This window comes from Lepus europaeus, chromosome 14 (assembly GCF_033115175.1).
Source record: "Lepus europaeus isolate LE1 chromosome 14, mLepTim1.pri, whole genome shotgun sequence".
NCBI classification, from domain to species: Eukaryota; Metazoa; Chordata; class Mammalia; order Lagomorpha; family Leporidae; genus Lepus; species Lepus europaeus.
This window is the reverse complement of record NC_084840.1, coordinates 1,265,679-1,284,595: the sequence shown is the minus strand read 5'-3', so window position 1 is coordinate 1,284,595 and position 18,917 is coordinate 1,265,679. Positions and strand designations below refer to the sequence as shown.

Below are 18,917 nucleotides of genomic sequence, written 5' to 3'. Positions count from 1 at the left end.
GTCACCACCCACGGGGCCTCCCCCATGCCTCTGTGCACCTGCCGGTCACCACCCACGGGGCCTCCCCCACACCTCTGTGCACCTGCCGGTCACCACCCACAGGGCCTCCCCCACACCTCTGTGCACCTGCTGGTCACCACCCACGGGGCCTCCCCAATGCCTCTGTGTACCTGCTGGTCACCACCCACAGGGCCTCCCCCACACCTCTGTGCACCTGCTGGTCACCACCCACAGGGCCTCCCCCACACCTCTGTGCACCTGCCGGTCACCACCCACGGGGCCTCCCCCACACCTCTGTGCACCTGCTGGTCACCACCCACGCTCTGTGCACCTGCTGGTCACCATCCACGGGGCCTCCCCCACACCTCTGTGCACCTGCAGGTCAGCACCCACGCTCTGTGCACCTGCTGGTCACCACCCACGGGGCCTCCCCCACACCTCTGTGCACCTGCCGGTCACCACCCACGCTCTGTGCACCTGCTGGTCACCATCCACGGGGCCTCCCCCACACCTCTGTGCACCTGCAGGTCAGCACCCACGCTCTGTGCACCTGCTGGTCACCACCCACGGGGCCTCCCCCACACCTCTGTGCACCTGCTGGTCACCACCCACAGGGCCTCCCCCACACCTCTGTGCACCTGCATGTCACCACCCACGGGGCCTCCCCCACGCCTCTGTGCACCTGCTGGTCACCACCCACGGGGCCTCCCCCACGCCTCTGTGCACCTGCATGTCACCACCCACAGGGCCTCCCCCACACCTCTGTGCACCTGCCGGTCACCACCCACAGGGCCTCCCCCACACCTCTGTGCACCTGCTGGTCACCACCCACGGGGCCTCCCCCACACCTCTGTGCACCTGCCGGTCACCACCCACGCCTCTGTGCACCTGCTGGTCACCATCCACGGGGCCTCCCCCACACCTCTGTGCACCTGCTGGTCACCACCCACAGGGCCTCCCCCACACCTCTGTGCACCTGCTGGTCACCACCCACAGGGCCTCCCCTACGCCTCTGTGCACCTGCCGGTCACCACCCACAGGGCCTCCCCCAAGCCTCTGTGCACCTGCATGTCACCACCCACAGGGCCTCCCCCACACCTCTGTGCACCTGCCGGTCACCACCCACGCTCTGTGCACCTGCTGGTCACCACCCATGGGGCCTCCCCCACACCTCTGTGCACCTGCTGGTCACCACCCACGGGGCCTCCCTGTCTCTCTGTACCTGAGGGGAAGAGGGAGGGGGAGGGCGAGAGAAGGGGAGGTTGTCCCCCCATGTTGTTGTGGTCACTTCTCCCTTGACCATTCTGCACCGTCTGCCCCTCCCTCAAGACCCTGTGTGCTGCAGCAGACCCAGAACAGAAAACGACAGACCCTTCCACTGGCCCAGGCCAAGCAGAGCAGCCATGTTGGTCTGGACCCTTCCAGAAATCACCGTCCGTGGGGCCTGCCTTGGCCCTGGGTGTGGAACTGCCCCTGGGTGACTGCAAACCCCAACAGGCAGAGCACTTGCACTGGGCTTCCTACAGTGCCCACCGAGCGCCGTGTGAATGCCGAGCCCTGGTGCCGGGCACCAGCTGCCTTCACCCTAAACGTGCAGGTGGGTCACTCCCAGCAGCCCAGGCGTGACCCCTCTCCACACTGACCCGGGCCTGGAGGGGACACCCACAGACGTGACCCAGCAGAGGCTGGATAAGTTCTCGTGCTCCGTGCCTTGCCCTCACTGGAAGTGTCCCCCTCCCTGTGAAGATGGCGAGCCCAGCCTCCTCCAGACAGAGGACCCTAGCGAGGGGGACCAGCCCCCAGCCAACTGTCAGGAGGGAGCCCAGGCTAGCGAAGAAATCACACCATTTAAATCGTCACCATCTGGGGTGGTGTTCAGAGCCCGCCGTGAGCCTGTGGGTGCTCCCAGAAGCCCACCCCCAGGCAGCCTGGGACCGGGGGTGGGGTGGCAATGGCGCCCACGGCTCAGTGCCCTGTTGGCGTCTGACAGGGAGCAGCACCACGACCCTCCCCACAGGCAGTGCTCGTCACACCTCCCACCGCTGCACCCCCACTGCAGCTTCTCCACGCGGAAGTGCCTCTTCCCAAAGCATTAGGAGTTAGGGTTTGTGGGTTTCTCATCTGTACTGGGGGACAAGGAGAGGGCCGGCACCGGCTGACCACCTAGGCTCGGCACAGCGTTCAGCACAGGGGAGCGTGCTAAAGGCGGAGACAAACACCGACTGCTGCGTGTCCGCACGCTCCCGGTAGCCGGTCAGCTTCATGGGCCAGCTATGCACTCTCTACTTCCTCTAGACATACGCGGTCAGCCATGTGAGCCAGGTGCACCCCTGCCACTTGTCCTGGACACGCGTGGTCAGCCACGTGAGCCAGGTGCACCCCTGCCGCTTGTCCTGGACACGCGTGGTCAGCCACGTGAGTCAGGTGCACCCCTGCCGCTTGTTCTGGACACGCGTGGTCAGCCACGTGAGCCAGGCGCACCCCTGCCACGTGTTCTGGACACGCGTGGTCAGCCACATGAGCCAGGCGCACCCCTGCCGCTTGTCCTGGACACGCGTGGTCAGCCACGTGAGCCAGGTGCACCCCTGCCGCTTGTCCTGGACACACGTGGTCAGCCACGTGAGCCAGGTGCACCCCTGCCACTTGTTCTGGACACGCGTGGTCAGCCATGTGAGCCAGGTGCACCCCTGCCGCTTGTCCTGGACACACGTGGTCAGCCATGTGAGCCAGGCGCACCCCTGCCGCTTGTCCTGGACACACGTGGTCAGCCATGTGAGCCACGTGCACCCCTGCCACTTGTCCTGGACACGCGTGGTCAGCCACGTGAGCCAGGCGCACCCCTGCCGTTTGTTCTCCGCTACAAGAGACACATTAGACACATTCCCGAAAGGCCTCTGCCAACACGCACACTGCTCAGCTTAGCCCCAGAAGCATAAGGAAGGGCCCTGGACCCCAGGGAAATGGACTGCCCTCTGTTGCCACAGCCAAAGCCACGCTGCCCATTAAGAATTAAACCTAAATCAGTCCATGAATGGCAGAATCCATCTGAGAGAAAGAACAAGAGGACACAGAAGAAGAAAACCCAGAAACCAGGGCCTGGCACAGGTGCCGATGCTCCTGGGTGACAGCCTGGCGGGTGGCACCAGCTGAGAGAAAGAGCGGAAGAGGGGCCATGAGGAGACAGGCCACACCTGGCCAAATCCCTCGCCAGACGTCAGAACAGGGACGGAGACTGAAGTCAGAGTCACTCAAGTTTTACAAACCCGGCCGAGCCCACCTGGCAGGACGCACGTGCAGGTGCTCGGCCGCCCTCGGTCACCAGCAGGGACTCAGGAGAGCAGAGGGCGCTGCCGCCCATTCGACCCGGGACCCACCTGCAGCACGGGGCTGTTGTCGAAGTTGTAGGCGCTGGGCCTCCCTTCCAGCGTGGAGAAGGCCACGTTGCCGCCGGTGAGCGGGGAGATGTCGCTGAACTCGTCGGTGCACAGGGCCTGCTGCTCGTCCTCGCCCGTGCGGATGAAGCCGCGGCTGGCCCTGGAGTAGGTGTTCTCGCAGGAGCCGCTGTAGTACTGGTAGGGGACCCAGGGCCCGTCCTCCCGCGTGCGCTTGTAGATGGCGAAGCTCTCAGGGCGGCTGGTGTGGAACTTGAGGCGCACGTAGGTGATGTCGAAGGCTTTCCCTGTGGGGCAGACGGTCACAGATGTGAGCCACACAGGTGGACAAGGGACACACCTATCCCAGCAAACAGGAATGCGCATGGTGTGAGGCCGCGAGAACCCAACAGGCCAGTTCCCACAAAACCACGCAGGCCACTCCCTTGAAGAAGAGCCAGCAGGTAAGGGGGCCCCTGCCAGGCCAGGTCTCATGGCTGGGCTCATCTGACCACACCCTGGTCACCACACAGCACAGGGTGTGTCAGGCACGAGGAGTCATGACCGGTGGTCACTGCCCAGACACAGGACACGGGTCCCAAGTTCAGCCCCGGTCCCACGACATCCACTCTGCAGGAAGGTCAACCATGGTTAACAGTAAGCTCCACACGGACGCAAGGTCTGGTGGAAAATCCCGGGCCGGGTCCCAAATGTGTTCGTGCAGGAGGCCACGACCTTGTGGGGCAACTGGGTGCAGCCGCCACTGCACAAGCACGACCTTCCACGTGGGATGCGGCCACACAGGCACGGGTCATACACCTCCGACAGCATCTTCTCCACCCTGAGACAGGACGCCCGTCTGAACCAGGTGAGGCCACAGGGTGGTGTGTGGGAGGCCGCAGGCAGCCACTTGGCAGCAGGTGGTGTGGGGATGCTTCCGCTAACCTGTGCGTTACACACTCACCCCCTCCTCTGCTGTTCCCTGACACCCACTGCTCCCTGGAAACTGACCCACAGCAGCCGGGGCTGGCAGGAGGAGGCGAAGCAGACCGGGGGTCCTGCACCCCCGCCCAGCAGCCACACCACAAAGCCCCAGGCAGATGTCCGGAGGGCAGCCTGGCCTGCAGGTGCCGGCCTGGCTCCACGGGCTCTGTGCCTCCTTTCGGAGCTGCCCACGCAGAGCTGGACGTGGACAAGGAGCTGGCGGCATCCGTGTGGCGGCTGACACTTCCTCCCTCGGGGCCGCCTTGTGCACAGTCTGAGCTGGCACAGCTGCCAGTGATGACCTGACCAGAGGGATGCGCCCCACCCTTGGGGGCACAGACCTGCCAGGCCAAGGCCGGCTTCCAAGACGAGGAGGCAGCTAAGCCCAAGACCTGAGGGTGCTCAGAATCCGCACCTGGGGACAGGGACCGGCTGTCCAGCGGATAGAGGCGGGCTCGCTCACGGCAGGCAACAGCATCATGTGGAGCGGCCCAGAGGAAGGCGAGAAGCACCAGCCTGAGGGCAGGACAGGGAGCAGCTTCAGCTCCAGGGCAGGGCCCTTCCACAGGCAGCGCGTGGCCACCCTGAACGCTTAGCGGGGGCACGGTGCCTCGGCGGGTCAGGCCACCGTTCGGCATACCCACATCCTGTATCAGATACCTGGGATGAAGCCCAGGTGCTCCCCAGGGCGGGAAAGCTGCCTTGTGGCTTCCCGCCGTGCAGAACATCCCAGAACAGACATGGGACAGGAGCTGAGGGCTCCAGCCAAGTGAGGGACTGCAGGCTGCAGAGAGCACAGGGGCTTGGCGGGCACAGAAGAGGAGGGGCCTGGCTGTGTGCAGACTCCGTGGAGCTCTGCCTGTCCACAGAGGCACCTCCACCAGGCTGGAGGACAGCGAGCGAGGGGCCTTCGTTAGCGCAGGGGTAAACAAGGGCGCAGACGGGAGACAGGTCAGGCTGGGCTCATCCAGCAGCCACCACGCTGCCCGCCTGTCCCCCACAGGTCCCACTTGGCCCACATGGACTCCCAGCCCAGCACAAACTTGCGTGCCATCACTACCCCAGGGGAGCTCACGGAACGCATCCCATCAACAGCGGGGACACCCGTGAGCACGGCTCTGCACGCATTCCAGCCACTGGGCGCTCGGCCCGTCCAGCGGTCCTGCCAGCCCCGGCACATGGAGCCCGACCTGCACCCGCACTGCAGGGCCGCCTTCCACTCCTGCAAAAGCTCTACCGCGGCCCCTCCCCCTGCACATTCCTCCCATCAACAAAAAGCCTCAAGTGCAGATGTTTAGAGCAAAGCACAGAGGATTAGCGACGCTTCCTGCTCCCTGCTCCGGTCACACCCGCTGGGGGGAGGGGTGGAGCCCGAGGAGAATCCAGCCTCTGTCCGCGCGGCCGCCCGGAATCCTGAGGCCTCCTACGCGAAGTGCTTCTCATCTCAGGGCCGGGAGGGACTTCCCGTCTGGGGGCCTCGGCCAGGACTGACCGCTGGGAACAGGGCGCCTCTCTGTGCTGTGCGGCTCAGAATTCCAGGGGCTCTTGTGAAATGAACTCCTCCTCGGCTCAGCCACAGACAATGGAGACGACCGGCTCGCGCCACAGCACCAAATTAGGAAACCAGGGAGCGGAGCTCTCCTGGCGGCCAGACCTGAGCTTCCAGATGGAAACCTTGAACAAAGATACAGCATGAGGCCAGCAGACGGGGCGCCTGTTTAGGCTACGAACTGGGGCTCTCCAAACAGTTAACACAAACAGTAGTCACGGAGAGCAGCTCTTTGAAAACGTCCTCGATTTTGTTAGCATAAGCGCTGGCTGGAAATGGAGTTCCCAGGACGGAGCGTCCAGCTGCACCCCAGCTGCTATTGTTCACCTCGGCAGCCGATTGCACACACAGAGCCTCAGCAATTAAGATCACTCGGGGCCAAGTTCACACTGACGTGGGAGCCTCGGCAGACACACACGGTGCAGGGAGCAGGCCCGGGCCACACTCAGCCCTGCGTGTGTCTGCTGGAGGGCAAGGTTGGAACTCACCCGCAAGGTGCAAGGTTGACTGCCCTCACCAAGTGCCCCCCGTACGACGAGCTGGAAGCACATGGGGGTGGGGGGGTGCGGAGGACATGATCCAAGGTGGGCGAGTCCCCATGACTCTGCATACCTTAACTTCTTTTTGAAAAATTTTTAAGAAAACATTTGTTTACTTATTTGAGAGGCGGAGAGACAGAGCTAGAAAGCCCTCTTCCACCTGCGGGTTCACTCCCAGACGGCCACAATGGCTGGGGCTGGGCGAACTCCATCCAGGTCTCCCATGTGGCTGCAGGGGTCCAAACACCAGGACCGTCCTCCACTGCTTTCCCAGGAGCAGCAGCAGGGAGCTGGGTCAGAAGTGGAGCAGCCAGGACTCAGACGAGTGCTCCAGGACGAGATGCTGGCATTGCAAGTGGCAGCCTGACCCTGTGCGCCTCCATGCCAACCCCAACATCAGCTTCTAACTAAACGTTCTGCAGCACAAGGACTCACAGTTCCAGAAAGCGCCCCTCCAAGAGGAACAAACAAGTGGCCACAGCAGCCCCTGTCCCCAGCACACGCTACAGCACTTCCCATCACACCCACGTCTCGGCGACAGGGACACGGCTGTCACCACAAAACACGCAGAGTAGGCAGATGAAGAAGCAAAGACAACGGCAGCTCTACAGCTTTGGAAGCTCACAGCACTCTATGCCAAAGGTCCCCATGAAAACAACGGCTCAGCTAGGATCTAGGAGCAAGACGAAAGCCACTTTGAAACAGAGGGCATGAGCAGGGGAGGGGGAACCTGTCATCTCTTAGGGGAGCTGGAGTATCAAACTTAGTGTCCAAGCCCAAAACGTGGTGCCACTCCCTCCCCGTCGTCTCCAGGCCGAGCAGGCCGGGGGCGCCCACGGGGTGCTACAGGCTTCCCGCCACACGACCTGACCCAGCAACACTACAGGAGACGGTGAGACGGCAGGATGTGAGCAGAGAGAAATCCTAACCCTTGGAGGGTGCAAGTTACTGTCGGCGGCGCTGTCCTGTATCAAAACATAAGACAAATACATCCGGAGCTCTGCCGTCTCATTGGATCTCTTCACCACAAGAGACGAGAGTCCCGGGTGAAATCCCAAGCAGAGGACCTGGGCCCAGGCCTCACCCGCCCTGGGTCCCTGTGCACAGGACTCGGGCCAGCCTGATCCAGGCTAGTAGGTCAGACAGGCCTGGGAGCCTGCGCTGGGCTCGGGGCATGCGGCCAGTGCTCACTCCCACTCCCCGAGCTGGGACAGAACGTTCTCACAGCTGCACGAGGCCCGGGTTCCAACTGCAGGGGACGGACTGACGGGAGGCACACTGCCTGTCCCCGCAAGAAGCGAGTTACCAGGGAAACACAGAAGCAACAGGCAAGGAAACACAAGCCACACACGCAAACGTACAAGGAAAAGGTCGCTGTAACGGCACAGAACACGTTTCCAGCGCAGGCAGGCACACACGCGTTACTGAGGTCTAGCTGCAGGCCGGCGCTCGCCTGTAACAGAAGAGTTACGGTGGTAAGAGACAACAAGAAAATAACCTGGCTGCCAACAGGAGACTGTGACAGGCAGTCCACGGTGCCCACCCGGGGCCGTCACCGGCGCTGGGGGCCGCCGGGCCTCAGATGTCATACATAGGACGACCTTCTCCAACAGGAGACTGTGACGGGCAGTCCCACGGTGCCCACCTGGGGCCGTCACCGGCGCTGGGGGCCACCGGGCCTCAGATGTGTAGGATGACCTTCTCCCCCATGGTACTTCCTGTGCCGCATGTGTGACCTTGCGGCTTTAATCGCATCTTCAAGTCAGCTGCAGTCTTCCACCCAGAGCGAGCAGAGGAGGGGGCTGAGCCCCTACGGGGAGACCCCCACTGTCTCCATGAGCCCCAAGCCTACCAACATACAGCATGTGAGCCCCGGCCTGTCCAGTGGGCACCCCCAGAGAACGACCCAATGACAGACAGCAATGCCTTAAAGGCCCGGGACACTTCCTCACAGCCAGGCCCGCCCAGCCCCTGCCTGCTCGCCTCTCGGGCCACGCGCTTCACTGATACTTGCCAATCAAATCAAAGCTTCCACCTCTGAAAGTTGTTTCCCGACGTTTTGTTAAAAGAACCCCCAAGATTCGCTCAAGCTTGGGCCGGTACCACACCCCAACAGTGCCGTCCTCACACATGAGCCGACAACGCTAACCCATAGTGCAGCCACCTGCTGAGCGAAGGCTCCCAAACACCCGCCATGACACGCTGACCAGAACATTCTAGTCCACCTGCCAGCCAGTCTCTCGCTCCTGAGGAGCCTGCCCCCATCACGCAGTCTGTGCCCCCATCCTCAGAAGCAGCAACCACAGGTACTTGGGAATCTCACCGCTAGAAGTCTTTCTCGGGCCTCACACCACCAGGTCAAGGTTAACGGCCACGGCCAGGCTTGCTCAATGCTCAAGTCCAAGCTCAGCCATTCACCGGACACGTCGATGGTTACCAAGCACCCACCACGCTCCAGCTGCTGCTCCCGTCCAGAGGCTGGGAGAACCAGACAGACGAGGTCCCAGGCTCCGCAGTGCAGCAGGGAGCAGGAGTGAGTAGGGGACAGAAGCGAAAACAAAGATACAAACCATCTGGGTCAGACGACAGTGAAGACTGACAGGGACAGGAAGCGTGGGGCAAAGAGCGCCACTCACCACAGCGTTAACATGTCTGCATGTTAACTACACAGCAGCGTCAGAGGCTGTCTCCCTGACCAGGGAGGTACCAGAGACCCCCGCAAGAAAAACAGCAGTCGGCCACAGGGGCAGAGCACCTCTCGCGGCCCACCAGCCAGGAGAGTCAGGGGTCGGACTACAGCTCCCACCAGCCAGGAGTGTGGGGAGGTTAGATACAGCTCCCGCCAGCGGGGAGAGTCAGGGGTCAGACCGTAGCTTCCACCAGCCGGGAGTGTCGGGGGTCGAGCTACAGCTCCCACCAGTGGGGAGTGTTGGGGGTCGGACCATAGCTCCCACCAGCCGGGAGTGTCGGGGGTCAAGCTACAGCTCCCACCAGCGGGGAGTGTCAGGGGATGGACTACAGCTCCCACCAGTGGGGAGAGTCGGGGGTCCGGACCATAGCTCCCACCAGCCAGGAGTGTCAGGGGTCGGGTTACAGCTCCCACCAGCCAGAGGGTCAGGCTACAGCTCCCACCAGTGGGGAGTGTTGGGGGTTGGGACTGTAGCACCTGCCAGCTGGGAGTGTTGGGGGAGGGGGCGGAGTCGGACTGCAGGTCCTGTAGGGCCTCGGCGGCCACTCTGAGACTTGGTTTTGACGCCGAAAGAGGTGAAAACCCACAGAAGTCGATACAAGGCAGCGCCGTGCTCTGCCTCCCTACAGACAAAGGCCGCAGAGGACACGCCAGGGCGGCGGCCAGGGGCTCTGCAGTAATCCAGGGAGACAGGGCAGTCTGCCAGAGAGACAGTGGGCAGTGTTGAGTGCAGCTGTACCCACGGGCGGAACAGACCAGGCTTGTGGAGGCACTGGATGTGGACGTAGCACTGGTTTACGCAGCTGCCGTTCCCTGAGGCCAGACAGGAGTGGGCAGGAGGAAACCGGCAGTGAGTTTAGGACACGGTGAGCGCGGGATGCCCATGGGACGTGAGTGGAGATGTCACGTGGGCAGTTACGATGCACCTGTGCAGCGTGGCCGTGGGGAGAGGGTGCGCCGAGGGAGAACCTGGGGTCACCGGCTGTCTCACCTCAAGGTCACGGACTTCTACGAACAGGGCACAGGGAGGACACGGCCAGGAAGGCTGGAGAGCAGCAACCACCAACGTGGGAAGCGGGGGACAGCAGGGACTCCGGAGCCAAATGCTCCCGCAGGGTGAAGAGAGACAGACGCAGCGCTGGCTCCTGAGTGTAGCCGCCGCGGTTACTGCTGACCTTACGAGAAGCCGGCTAGAATGACCGGGTACGATCCAGACTGTGCACAGGGCGGGGCAGGGAACAGACAGCTATTAATACAGACAACAAAGACGCTTTCCCAAGGAACTGTGCTATGGAGAACTGGGTAGCTGGAGGGAAGAGACAGGCTCAGAGGAGCGGCTTCTTAAAGCCACAGCGCGTCCTGCATCAGGTGGTGCTGGACTTGCAGGGACAGCGAGGGCTCCTTTAGTGGAGAGCAGGCGGGTTTCACAGAGCGGCCTGGGTCCATGGGGCAAAGCCAGGCCCAGGGCCGCTGAGGGCGTCCCGAGCCCAGACATTCAGAACCCATGGGACCTGGGGGGTCAGCCTCTCCGGCAGGACTTCCTGCCTGGTGGTCCCCACAGCCTGGCTGGCAGCATCCCTGGAGAGCGCTCGGCCTCATCTCCACCAGTTCCACCCGGCAGGTCCAGGTGAGGCCCCTACACCTGAATTTAAGCACGAAAGGCGGTCACATTTGGGAAACACTTCCCTACGGCAGACTCGGGCTCCTGCCCTCCGGGCTGCTCTCAGGGGGCCTGGGCTCTCCCACACGCGCTCCAGGGCACTGCATTCCCACGGCAGGGCACGCGCAGACAGCAGGACATACAGAGTGGACTACAGAGAGCGCACGTGGACAGACAGCACTGTCCACTTCCTCCAGGACACACACAGATGTCAATCGTGTGAACCCAACGCCCTACGTTTTCCTCGGGAATTTCCAGCCCGCTCGGCCTGTACCCCAGGCTCGCAGAGAAACTCTGAGGGTTAGAAAGCACCCCTGCTGGGGCCCTGGCCCTAGGCTCCCGCCCCACCTTCCTCTCGCCTGGACCCCACAATCACTGGCAGCACAGGACCACGACAACCCTCCTGGGCGAGGGGCAGGCCGGGAAGCAAACGGCGAAGCCAAGCTTCAGTGCACCCCGCCCGCAGGCCTGGGCCCAGCTAACCCTCTAGCGTGGTGGAGACCTGCGGGGATGTAGACTTTTCAGAGAACTCCAGGCGCTTGTTTTTTAATGAATATACAGAATACAGGGAGTCAGGGGAAAGCACCAGGAGCTGCCCTGGCCGCGACGGGGCGTGGGAGGGGGAGCTGGGAGAGGGAAGAGCCGCAGTCGTGTGCTCTGGGCTGTAACTGTCCCCAGCACTCACACTGACCTACAGGCCACGCTGCTGCGGTCGCCATAGGAACACCGAGTCCCTGAGCCCACCTCCTTCCACTCTTTAAATACAGATTCGTTCATTTATTTGAAAGGCAGTTTTACAGAGAGAGAGAGAATCCTCCATCCGCTGGTTCACTCCCCAGATGGCCTCAAGGTCAGGGCTGGGCCAGGCTGAAGCCAGGAGCTTCCTCCAGGTCTCCCACAGGTGCTGGGCCCACGCACTTGGTCATCTTCCACTGCTCTCCCAGGCTCTTGCCTGAGCAGGGAGCCTCGACAGCTCAGTCTGGGACACAGGGGTGAGTGAGCGACCTTCAGAGCCAAACGCAGAACCCACCACCTCCGTGTGCAGGGCGCACAGGCACCGCCCGGCACAGCCATGGTGGCTGCTCTGCCGACGAGGCGGGGCTGAGCAACCGTGGGAGACCCTGAGGGCCCACAGGGCCGGGGAGATGGACTCCGTGGCCCTGTGCGGAGGAAGACTGCTGATCCCTGACCTCGGCCATCAGGACAGCAGCAACAGCTTCTGTGGAGCCTCGTCCGCCTGCGGCTGCGGCGCTCACCACAGACAACCTGGGCCAGGGAAGTGAGTTCTTCCTCTGTCACAGCCACCGCGTCGGCTCGGACTTCGACAAGGCCAGACGTGGCCGAGACACGGCTCCCGCCTAGGATTACCTACTGTTTCACAGGAACCAGGATGCGAACACAGTGGCCGCTACACGGTGAGGGCACACAGAGTGGCCGCCTCTCAGAAGCAGCTCCGTCCTAACACCTTCAGCTCTGCCCCCGCCCCACCTCCCCGTGATTCACCCAGTGAAGCCGAAAGATGAGATCAGCGCTGGGGCAGAGGTTCCGCCTCCCCCCACCCCCGCGGGAGTAGCTAGCTGGGAGGGGCCTCAGCGGTAGCTCTGGATAGCCCCTCCCTGGACAGGTCTGCTCGCAGATCTTTCACCCTCAGTGGACAGCCTGGCAGCTGGCAGCGGGTGCCCGTGCACACCTCTCCCACGGCTGTGCTTGGGGTGCTGCGCGCCTCTGACTGAACCCCCATATCTAGGAAGCCGCTCAAGGCCCTGCACGCTCAGAGGCCAGCGTTCGCTTGCGGCTGCTGGTGATGAAGATCAAACACCAAATATGCTTTCCGGTACGGCCTCAGCTCAGAACATCGGAGCATCGGCCCCGACTTCCAGGCCAATCAACGCTTCTGTGTATGTAGTGTTATGGATTCAACAGGCTTCTAACAAAAACCCTATTCATGGACTTTAAAGACAGAGTGACAGAGGGGTAGAGAGAGATTCCACCTGCTGGTTCACTCCCCCAAGTGCTGGCAACAGCTGGGGCTGGGCCAAGCCAATGCCGGGAACCAGGAGCCCTGGAGTCTTCTGCACGAGCGGCAGGGACTCGGCCACCTGAGCCACCGCCTGCCGCCTGCAGGGCCCATTGGCAGGAAGCTGGACTGGAAGCCGAGCAGCCGGGAGCCAGGCACAGGCACAGGCAGGGCCTGGCTTTGAGTTCTTCCCCCTAGTTAAATCCCTCTCTCTAATGCACATTACTATTCGGGACTTTGTTTCACATTTCTCTTCCGCTGGGAAGCAGCGATGAGGAACTTCTGTGTGACGGCTCCGCGGTGATTTCATGAATTTACCCACGCCAGATTCCGCCGGGACGGGCGGGGGCCAAGACAGCACCTCCTGACAGATGGCTCACGTGCGTACCTCGGGCGGGCCGCGCACTCCAGGACTTCAAACACGCCGGCCCTTTTCATCTGCTTCTCCCTCCACAGCGAGAGCAAACACTGAGCAGCGCTATCAGGAGGAACGCTCTTCAAACGCGGCCGGACGGCCCGCACACCGTCCTGTTTACCTCCCGAGAGCGGCCCACGGCTGCACGCTCCCTTTGAAGTGATGCCAGAGACCTGGTATCCAACACCCACCTGGGAAACATTCCCTAAGGACTGACGAGGCGGCAGGAGGCAGATGGAAAACCGGCTAGAAGCCCAGTGAGCTCCCGCCTCCTCCGCGGAGGCGGCCTCGCAGGTCCCGCGAACCAGCGTGGGCGTCGTGCTGGGGCTGTTCTTACCCAGCATTCTCAGGTCCGAAAGGCTGGGCTTCAGCTCCCACCTAGGAACCATCCTCGGCCTCCCAGCGTAAACTGAACCCTGTGCCCCAGGCTCCCACCTGCGTCACCCACGCTGCCGCCACCGCCTCCCAGACCCCCACCTGTCTCCCCGGGCGGTACTCTGGGGCCGCGGAGTCCAGGGCATCACGCTGCTCTGCTGGGCGTACAGCACCCCTGGTCCGAGCCACAGCACCCACCTCCTGAGGGCCGCTCCTGTCTCAACGAGAGCCTAACTTACTCAAAGGCCAGGAGAGTCTTGCTACTTTCTGGTGCCCTCTAGAAGAGTCTTTCCCAAGCTTTTCTGACCACGGCACACAGGACTGCATCACTAAACAGGCACACAATTATCACTCAAGTCTGAGAAAATCCAATGTTCTCCTCTGTAGGAAACGCTGGTCCCAGCTCACTAACCTGACTTCATGGTACCAGCAGGTTCTAACCGTGCATACATGCGGTCTCCAGGCAGCCTTGCCAATGATTTTTCACAACGGTCACAGAGGGGACGGTGCTGTGGCGCAGCGGGTTAACGCCCTGGCCTGAAGCGCCAGCATCCCATACGGGCGCCGATTCTAGTCCCGGCTGCTCCACTTCCGATCCAGCTCTCTGCTATGGCCTGGGAAAGCAGTGGAAGATGGCCCAAGTCCTTGGGCTCCTGTTCCCGTGTGGGAGACCTGGAAAAAGCTCCTGGCTCCTGGCTTGGGATCAGCACAGCTCCAGCTGTTGCAGCCAATTGGGGAGTGAACCAGCAGATGGAAGACCTCTCTCTCTCTCTCTAACTCTGGCTTTCAAATAAATAAGTAAATCTTAAAAAAAAAAAGTCACAGAATAATGAATATTTTCAAAAAATCAGGCATATATTTCTGAATTTTTTGCACCTAAATAAATTTAATTCCACCTTCGCATGAATTTTTGGGGTACACTTATATCTGAACCCTCCAGCCCCACACAAAGCGAACTTCGGAGAGGCACCACCCCAGCAGCGCTGGCTCCTACGAGAACCACCATGGCGTGGCCACGCACCAATGCCGGCTCCCTCAGGCGTGCAGGGGTCTCCTCTCTGAGGGAGATGGACAGAGAGCCCCGCGCTTGGGCACAGGTCTCTACTGAACTAAAGGGAGCACACGGGGCATTTACTGGGAAGCTCAGCTTTCCCTGCACCATGCTTGTGGCACTTCTTCTGTGGGGTTATCAGTATCTGGAATTATCTCTTTTTTTTATGACCTATTTGAAAAGCAAAGAGAGAGAGAGAGGACTGCGATCCTCTGGTTCACGCGTCACACGCGTGCACCAGCCAGGGCTGGGTCAGGGCCGAGTCGGAGCTGAGAACTCACGCAGATCTCCCATGTGGGGGCAGGAACCCGATTACCTGAGCCCCCACTGCTGCCTCCCACAGTGCATCAGCGGGAAGCTGGAGTCAGGAGCCACCATGGGACACGGCACCCTGACTCGGGGGAGCGCCCGCCCCTCATTCACTTCCTACCCCTGCATTCACAAGGCCCCCAGGCTTCGGAAGGCCTGGACTCCGCCTCTGTCCCCGGCTCTACTCTGAGGGACACTGCCGCCCGTTAGGAAGAAGCGCCCGCCTGGTGAAAGCGGTAGCCATGGACAGGACCGCGAGGGCCTCTCTGGCCCGGCTCATTCGTTCAGTGACTCACACGTTTTATAAACACATCCTGGAACGTGCCGTGCGCCACAGGGGCACTGGGGATACAGAAGTCAGAGTGGGCCCCGGCCCCAAGGGGACAAGGTCATGAAGACGCGACGCTGGGTCCCTGAGGAGGAGCCGGGGCACCCCTCTGCCGGCTAGCTCCCCACGTTCACCTGTCAGTCACCCCCTCCCTGCATCCTACGCTGCCTCAGTGACCCGACGGGGCCAGCGGCTTGCAGCGAGGCTCAGCGGCAGGGCCCCGGACAACCTGGGAGCTCAGCCGGGTCTCCGTGCCCGTGCAGGTGGCCTGTGTGGAACAACGAGTGCAGGGCGATGGGGCTGAGGCTGTTTCCAAGGGGGGGACTTTCCAGGGCCCGAGCTCAGGGTCCTCAGGCAGCCGTTCACGCTGGGTTTCCAGCTTCAATGGCCAGGCTCCACGCTGGGACAGCTCTGTGCCCCGAGCCACGCAGGACAGGCTCCCAGTGGACGGGACAGCTCTGCGCCCCGAGCCACGCGGGACAGGCTCCCAGTGGAAAGGACAGCTCTGCGCCCCGAGCCACGCGGGACAGGCTCCACGCTGGGACAGCCGCCTGCGCACCGGGCCACGCGGGACAGGCTCCCAGTGGACGGGACAGCTCTGTGCCCCGAGCCACGCGGGACAGGCTTCCCAGTGGACGGGACAACTCTGCGCCCCGGGCCACGCGGGACAGGCTCCACGCTGGGACAGCCGCCTGCACACCGGGCCACGCGGGACAGGCTCCACGCTGGGACAGCCGCCTGCGCACCGGGCCACGCGGGACAGGCTCCCAGTGGACGGGACAGCTCTGTGCCCCGAGCCACGCGGGACAGGCTCCCAGTGGACAGGACAGCTCTGCGCCCCGAGCCACGCGGGACAGGCTCCCAGTGGACGGGACAGCTCTGCGCACTGAGCCACGCGGGACAGGCTCCCAGTGGACAGGACAGCCGCCTGCGCACCGAGCCACGCGGGACAGGCTCCCAGTGGACAGGACAGCTCTGCGCACCGGGCCACGCGGGACAGGCTCCCAGTGGACGGGACAGCTCTGCGCCCCGAGCCACGCGGGACAGGCTCCCAGTGGACGGGACAGCTCTGCGCCCCGAGCCACGCGGGACAGGCTCCCAGTGGACAGGACAGCCGCCTGCGCACCGGGCCACGCGGGACAGGCTCCCAGTGGACAGGACAGCCGCCTGCGCACCGGGCCACGTGGGACAGGCTCCCAGTGGACGGGACAGCTCTGCGCACCGGGCCACGCGGGACAGGCTCCCAGTGGACAGGACAGCCGCCTGCGCACCGGGCCACGCGGGACAGGCTCCCAGTGGACGGGACAGCTCTGCGCACCGGGCCACGCGGGACAGGCTCCCAGTGGACGGGACAGCTCTGTGCCCCGAGCCACGCGGGACAGGCTCCCAGTGGACAGGACAGCCGCCTGCGCACCGGGCCACGAGGGACAGGCTCCACGCTGGGACAGCCGCCTGCGCACCGGGCCACGCGGGACAGGCTCCCAGTGGACAGGACAGCTCTGCGCACCGGGCCACGCGGGACAGGCTCCCAGTGGACGGGACAGCCGCCTGCACACTGAGCCACGCGGGACAGGCTCCCAGTGGACAGGACAGCCGCCTGCACACTGAGCCACGCGGGACAGGCTCCCAGTGGACGGGACAGCCGCCTGCACACTGAGCCACGCGGGACAGGCTTCCCAGTGGACAGGACAGCTCTGCGCACCGGGCCACGCGGGACAGGCTCCCAGTGGACAGGACAGCTCTGCGCACCGGGCCACACGGGACAGGCTCCCAGTGGACGGGACAGCTCTGCGCACCGGGCCACGCGGGACAGGCTCCCAGTGGACGGGACAGCCGCCTGCGCCCCGAGCCACGCGGGACAGGCTCCCAGTGGACGGGACAGCCGCCTGCACACTGAGCCACACGGGACAGGCTTCCCAGTGGACAGGACAGCTCTGCGCACCGGGCCACGCGGGACAGGCTCCCAGTGGACAGGACAGCTCTGCGCACCGGGCCACGCGGGACAGGCTCCCAGTGGACAGGACAGCTCTGCGCACCGGGCCACGCGGGACAGGCTCCACGCTGGGACAGCCGCCTGCGCACCGGGCCACGCGGGACAGGCTCCCAGTGGACAGGACAGCCGCCTGCGCACCGAGCCACGCAGGACAGGCTCCCAGTGGACAGGACAACCGCCTGCACACTGAGCCACGCGGGACAGGCTCCCAGTGGAAGGACAGCCGCCTGCACACTGAGCCACGCAGGACAGGCTCCCAGTGGACGGGACAGCCGCCTGCGCACCGAGCCACGCGGGACAGGCTCCCAGTGGACAGGACAGCCGCCTGCACACCGGGCCACGCAGGACAGGCTCCCAGTGGACGGGACAGCTCTGCGCACCGAGCCACGCGGGACAGGCTCCCAGTGGACAGGACAGCCGCCTGCACACCGGGCCACGCAGGACAGGCTCCCAGTGGACGGGACAGCCGCCTGCACACTGAGCCACGCGGGACAGGCTCCCAGTGGACGGGACAGCCGCCTGCACACTGAGCCACGCGGGACAGGCTCTCAGTGGACGGGACAGCTCTGCACACCGGGCCATGTGGGACAGGCTCCCAGTGGACGGGACAGCCGCCTGCACACTGAGCCACGAGGGACAGGCTCCCAGTGGACGGGACAGCTCTGTGCCCCGAGCCACGCGGGACAGGCTCCCAGTGGACGGGACAGCTCTGTGCCCCGAGCCACGCGGGACAGGCTCCCAGTGGACAGGACAGCCGCCTGCGCCCCGAGCCACGCGGGACAGGCTTCCCAGTGGACAGGACAGCTCTGCGCACCGGGCCACGCGGGACAGGCTCCCAGTGGACGGGACAGCTCTGCGCACTGAGCCACGCGGGACAGGCTCCCAGTGGACGGGACAGCCGCATGCACACCGGGCCACGCGGGACAGGCTCCCAGTGGACAGGACAGCCGCCTGCGCCCCGAGCCACGCGGGACAGGCTCCCAGTGGAAGCAGGACGGGGGTTCGGCTTCTGTCCTGGAGGAGGCAGCGTGGCGTGTTAGTGACGGCACGCCCGGCTTGCTCAGCCTTGCGGGCTCTGTGCTTCCTCCTCAGGTCTGGAACAAAGACCCCATTGAGCCCGGCGCGGGGGCGGGCTGCCCCTGGGGCACGCTGGCTCGGGGTTGCACGGGGGAGCGCAGCAGCCGCCCCAGGCCTGCCCTCCTCCTGCAGATGCAGCTCAGGGAGTCTGCCCTGTGCCAGTGCAGGAGCTGAACACGAGACAGGCCCGTCTGTGCTGTACTCGGACACGGGCACCCACCTTGTATCTGCCCACCCAGGGCTGTCCCCCGCCTCCCCAGGCTCACCTAGAAGGCTGGGTCGAGAACAGGGAATCAGGCCGTCCCAGAGGGCCCGGGGACCTGGGCACGGGGGCCAGCCTTCCACCCGCAGCTACAGCCTCTGTCTGCGTGGGAGTCGGGCAGCAGCGACGCCCGATCCCGAGCTGATGAAGGAGATCAGATCCCCCGCGCAGAGCCCGTGAGGAAGGCCGGGGCGGCTGCGACACAGGGCCGCACGTGGGCCCTCCCGTCGGCACGAGTGCAGAGCACATTCACACGGAGTAGAATGCGAAGGGGCGCTGCTGGCCCCAGAGCAGCTGC

At 63.8% G+C, this 18,917-nt stretch overlaps 1 protein-coding gene across 1 annotated transcript in view; it reads right to left on the bottom strand.

Moving 5' to 3' along the window:
* LAMC1 (laminin subunit gamma 1) overlaps nt 1-18,917 on the bottom strand; it is an 85,296-nt gene that overhangs the window by 27,938 nt on the left and 38,441 nt on the right. The window contains exon 2 of the mRNA XM_062211410.1: nt 3,375-3,679. Within this exon, the coding sequence (XP_062067394.1) occupies nt 3,375-3,679 (305 nt within the window). The remainder of the gene's footprint in view (nt 1-3,374; nt 3,680-18,917) is intronic.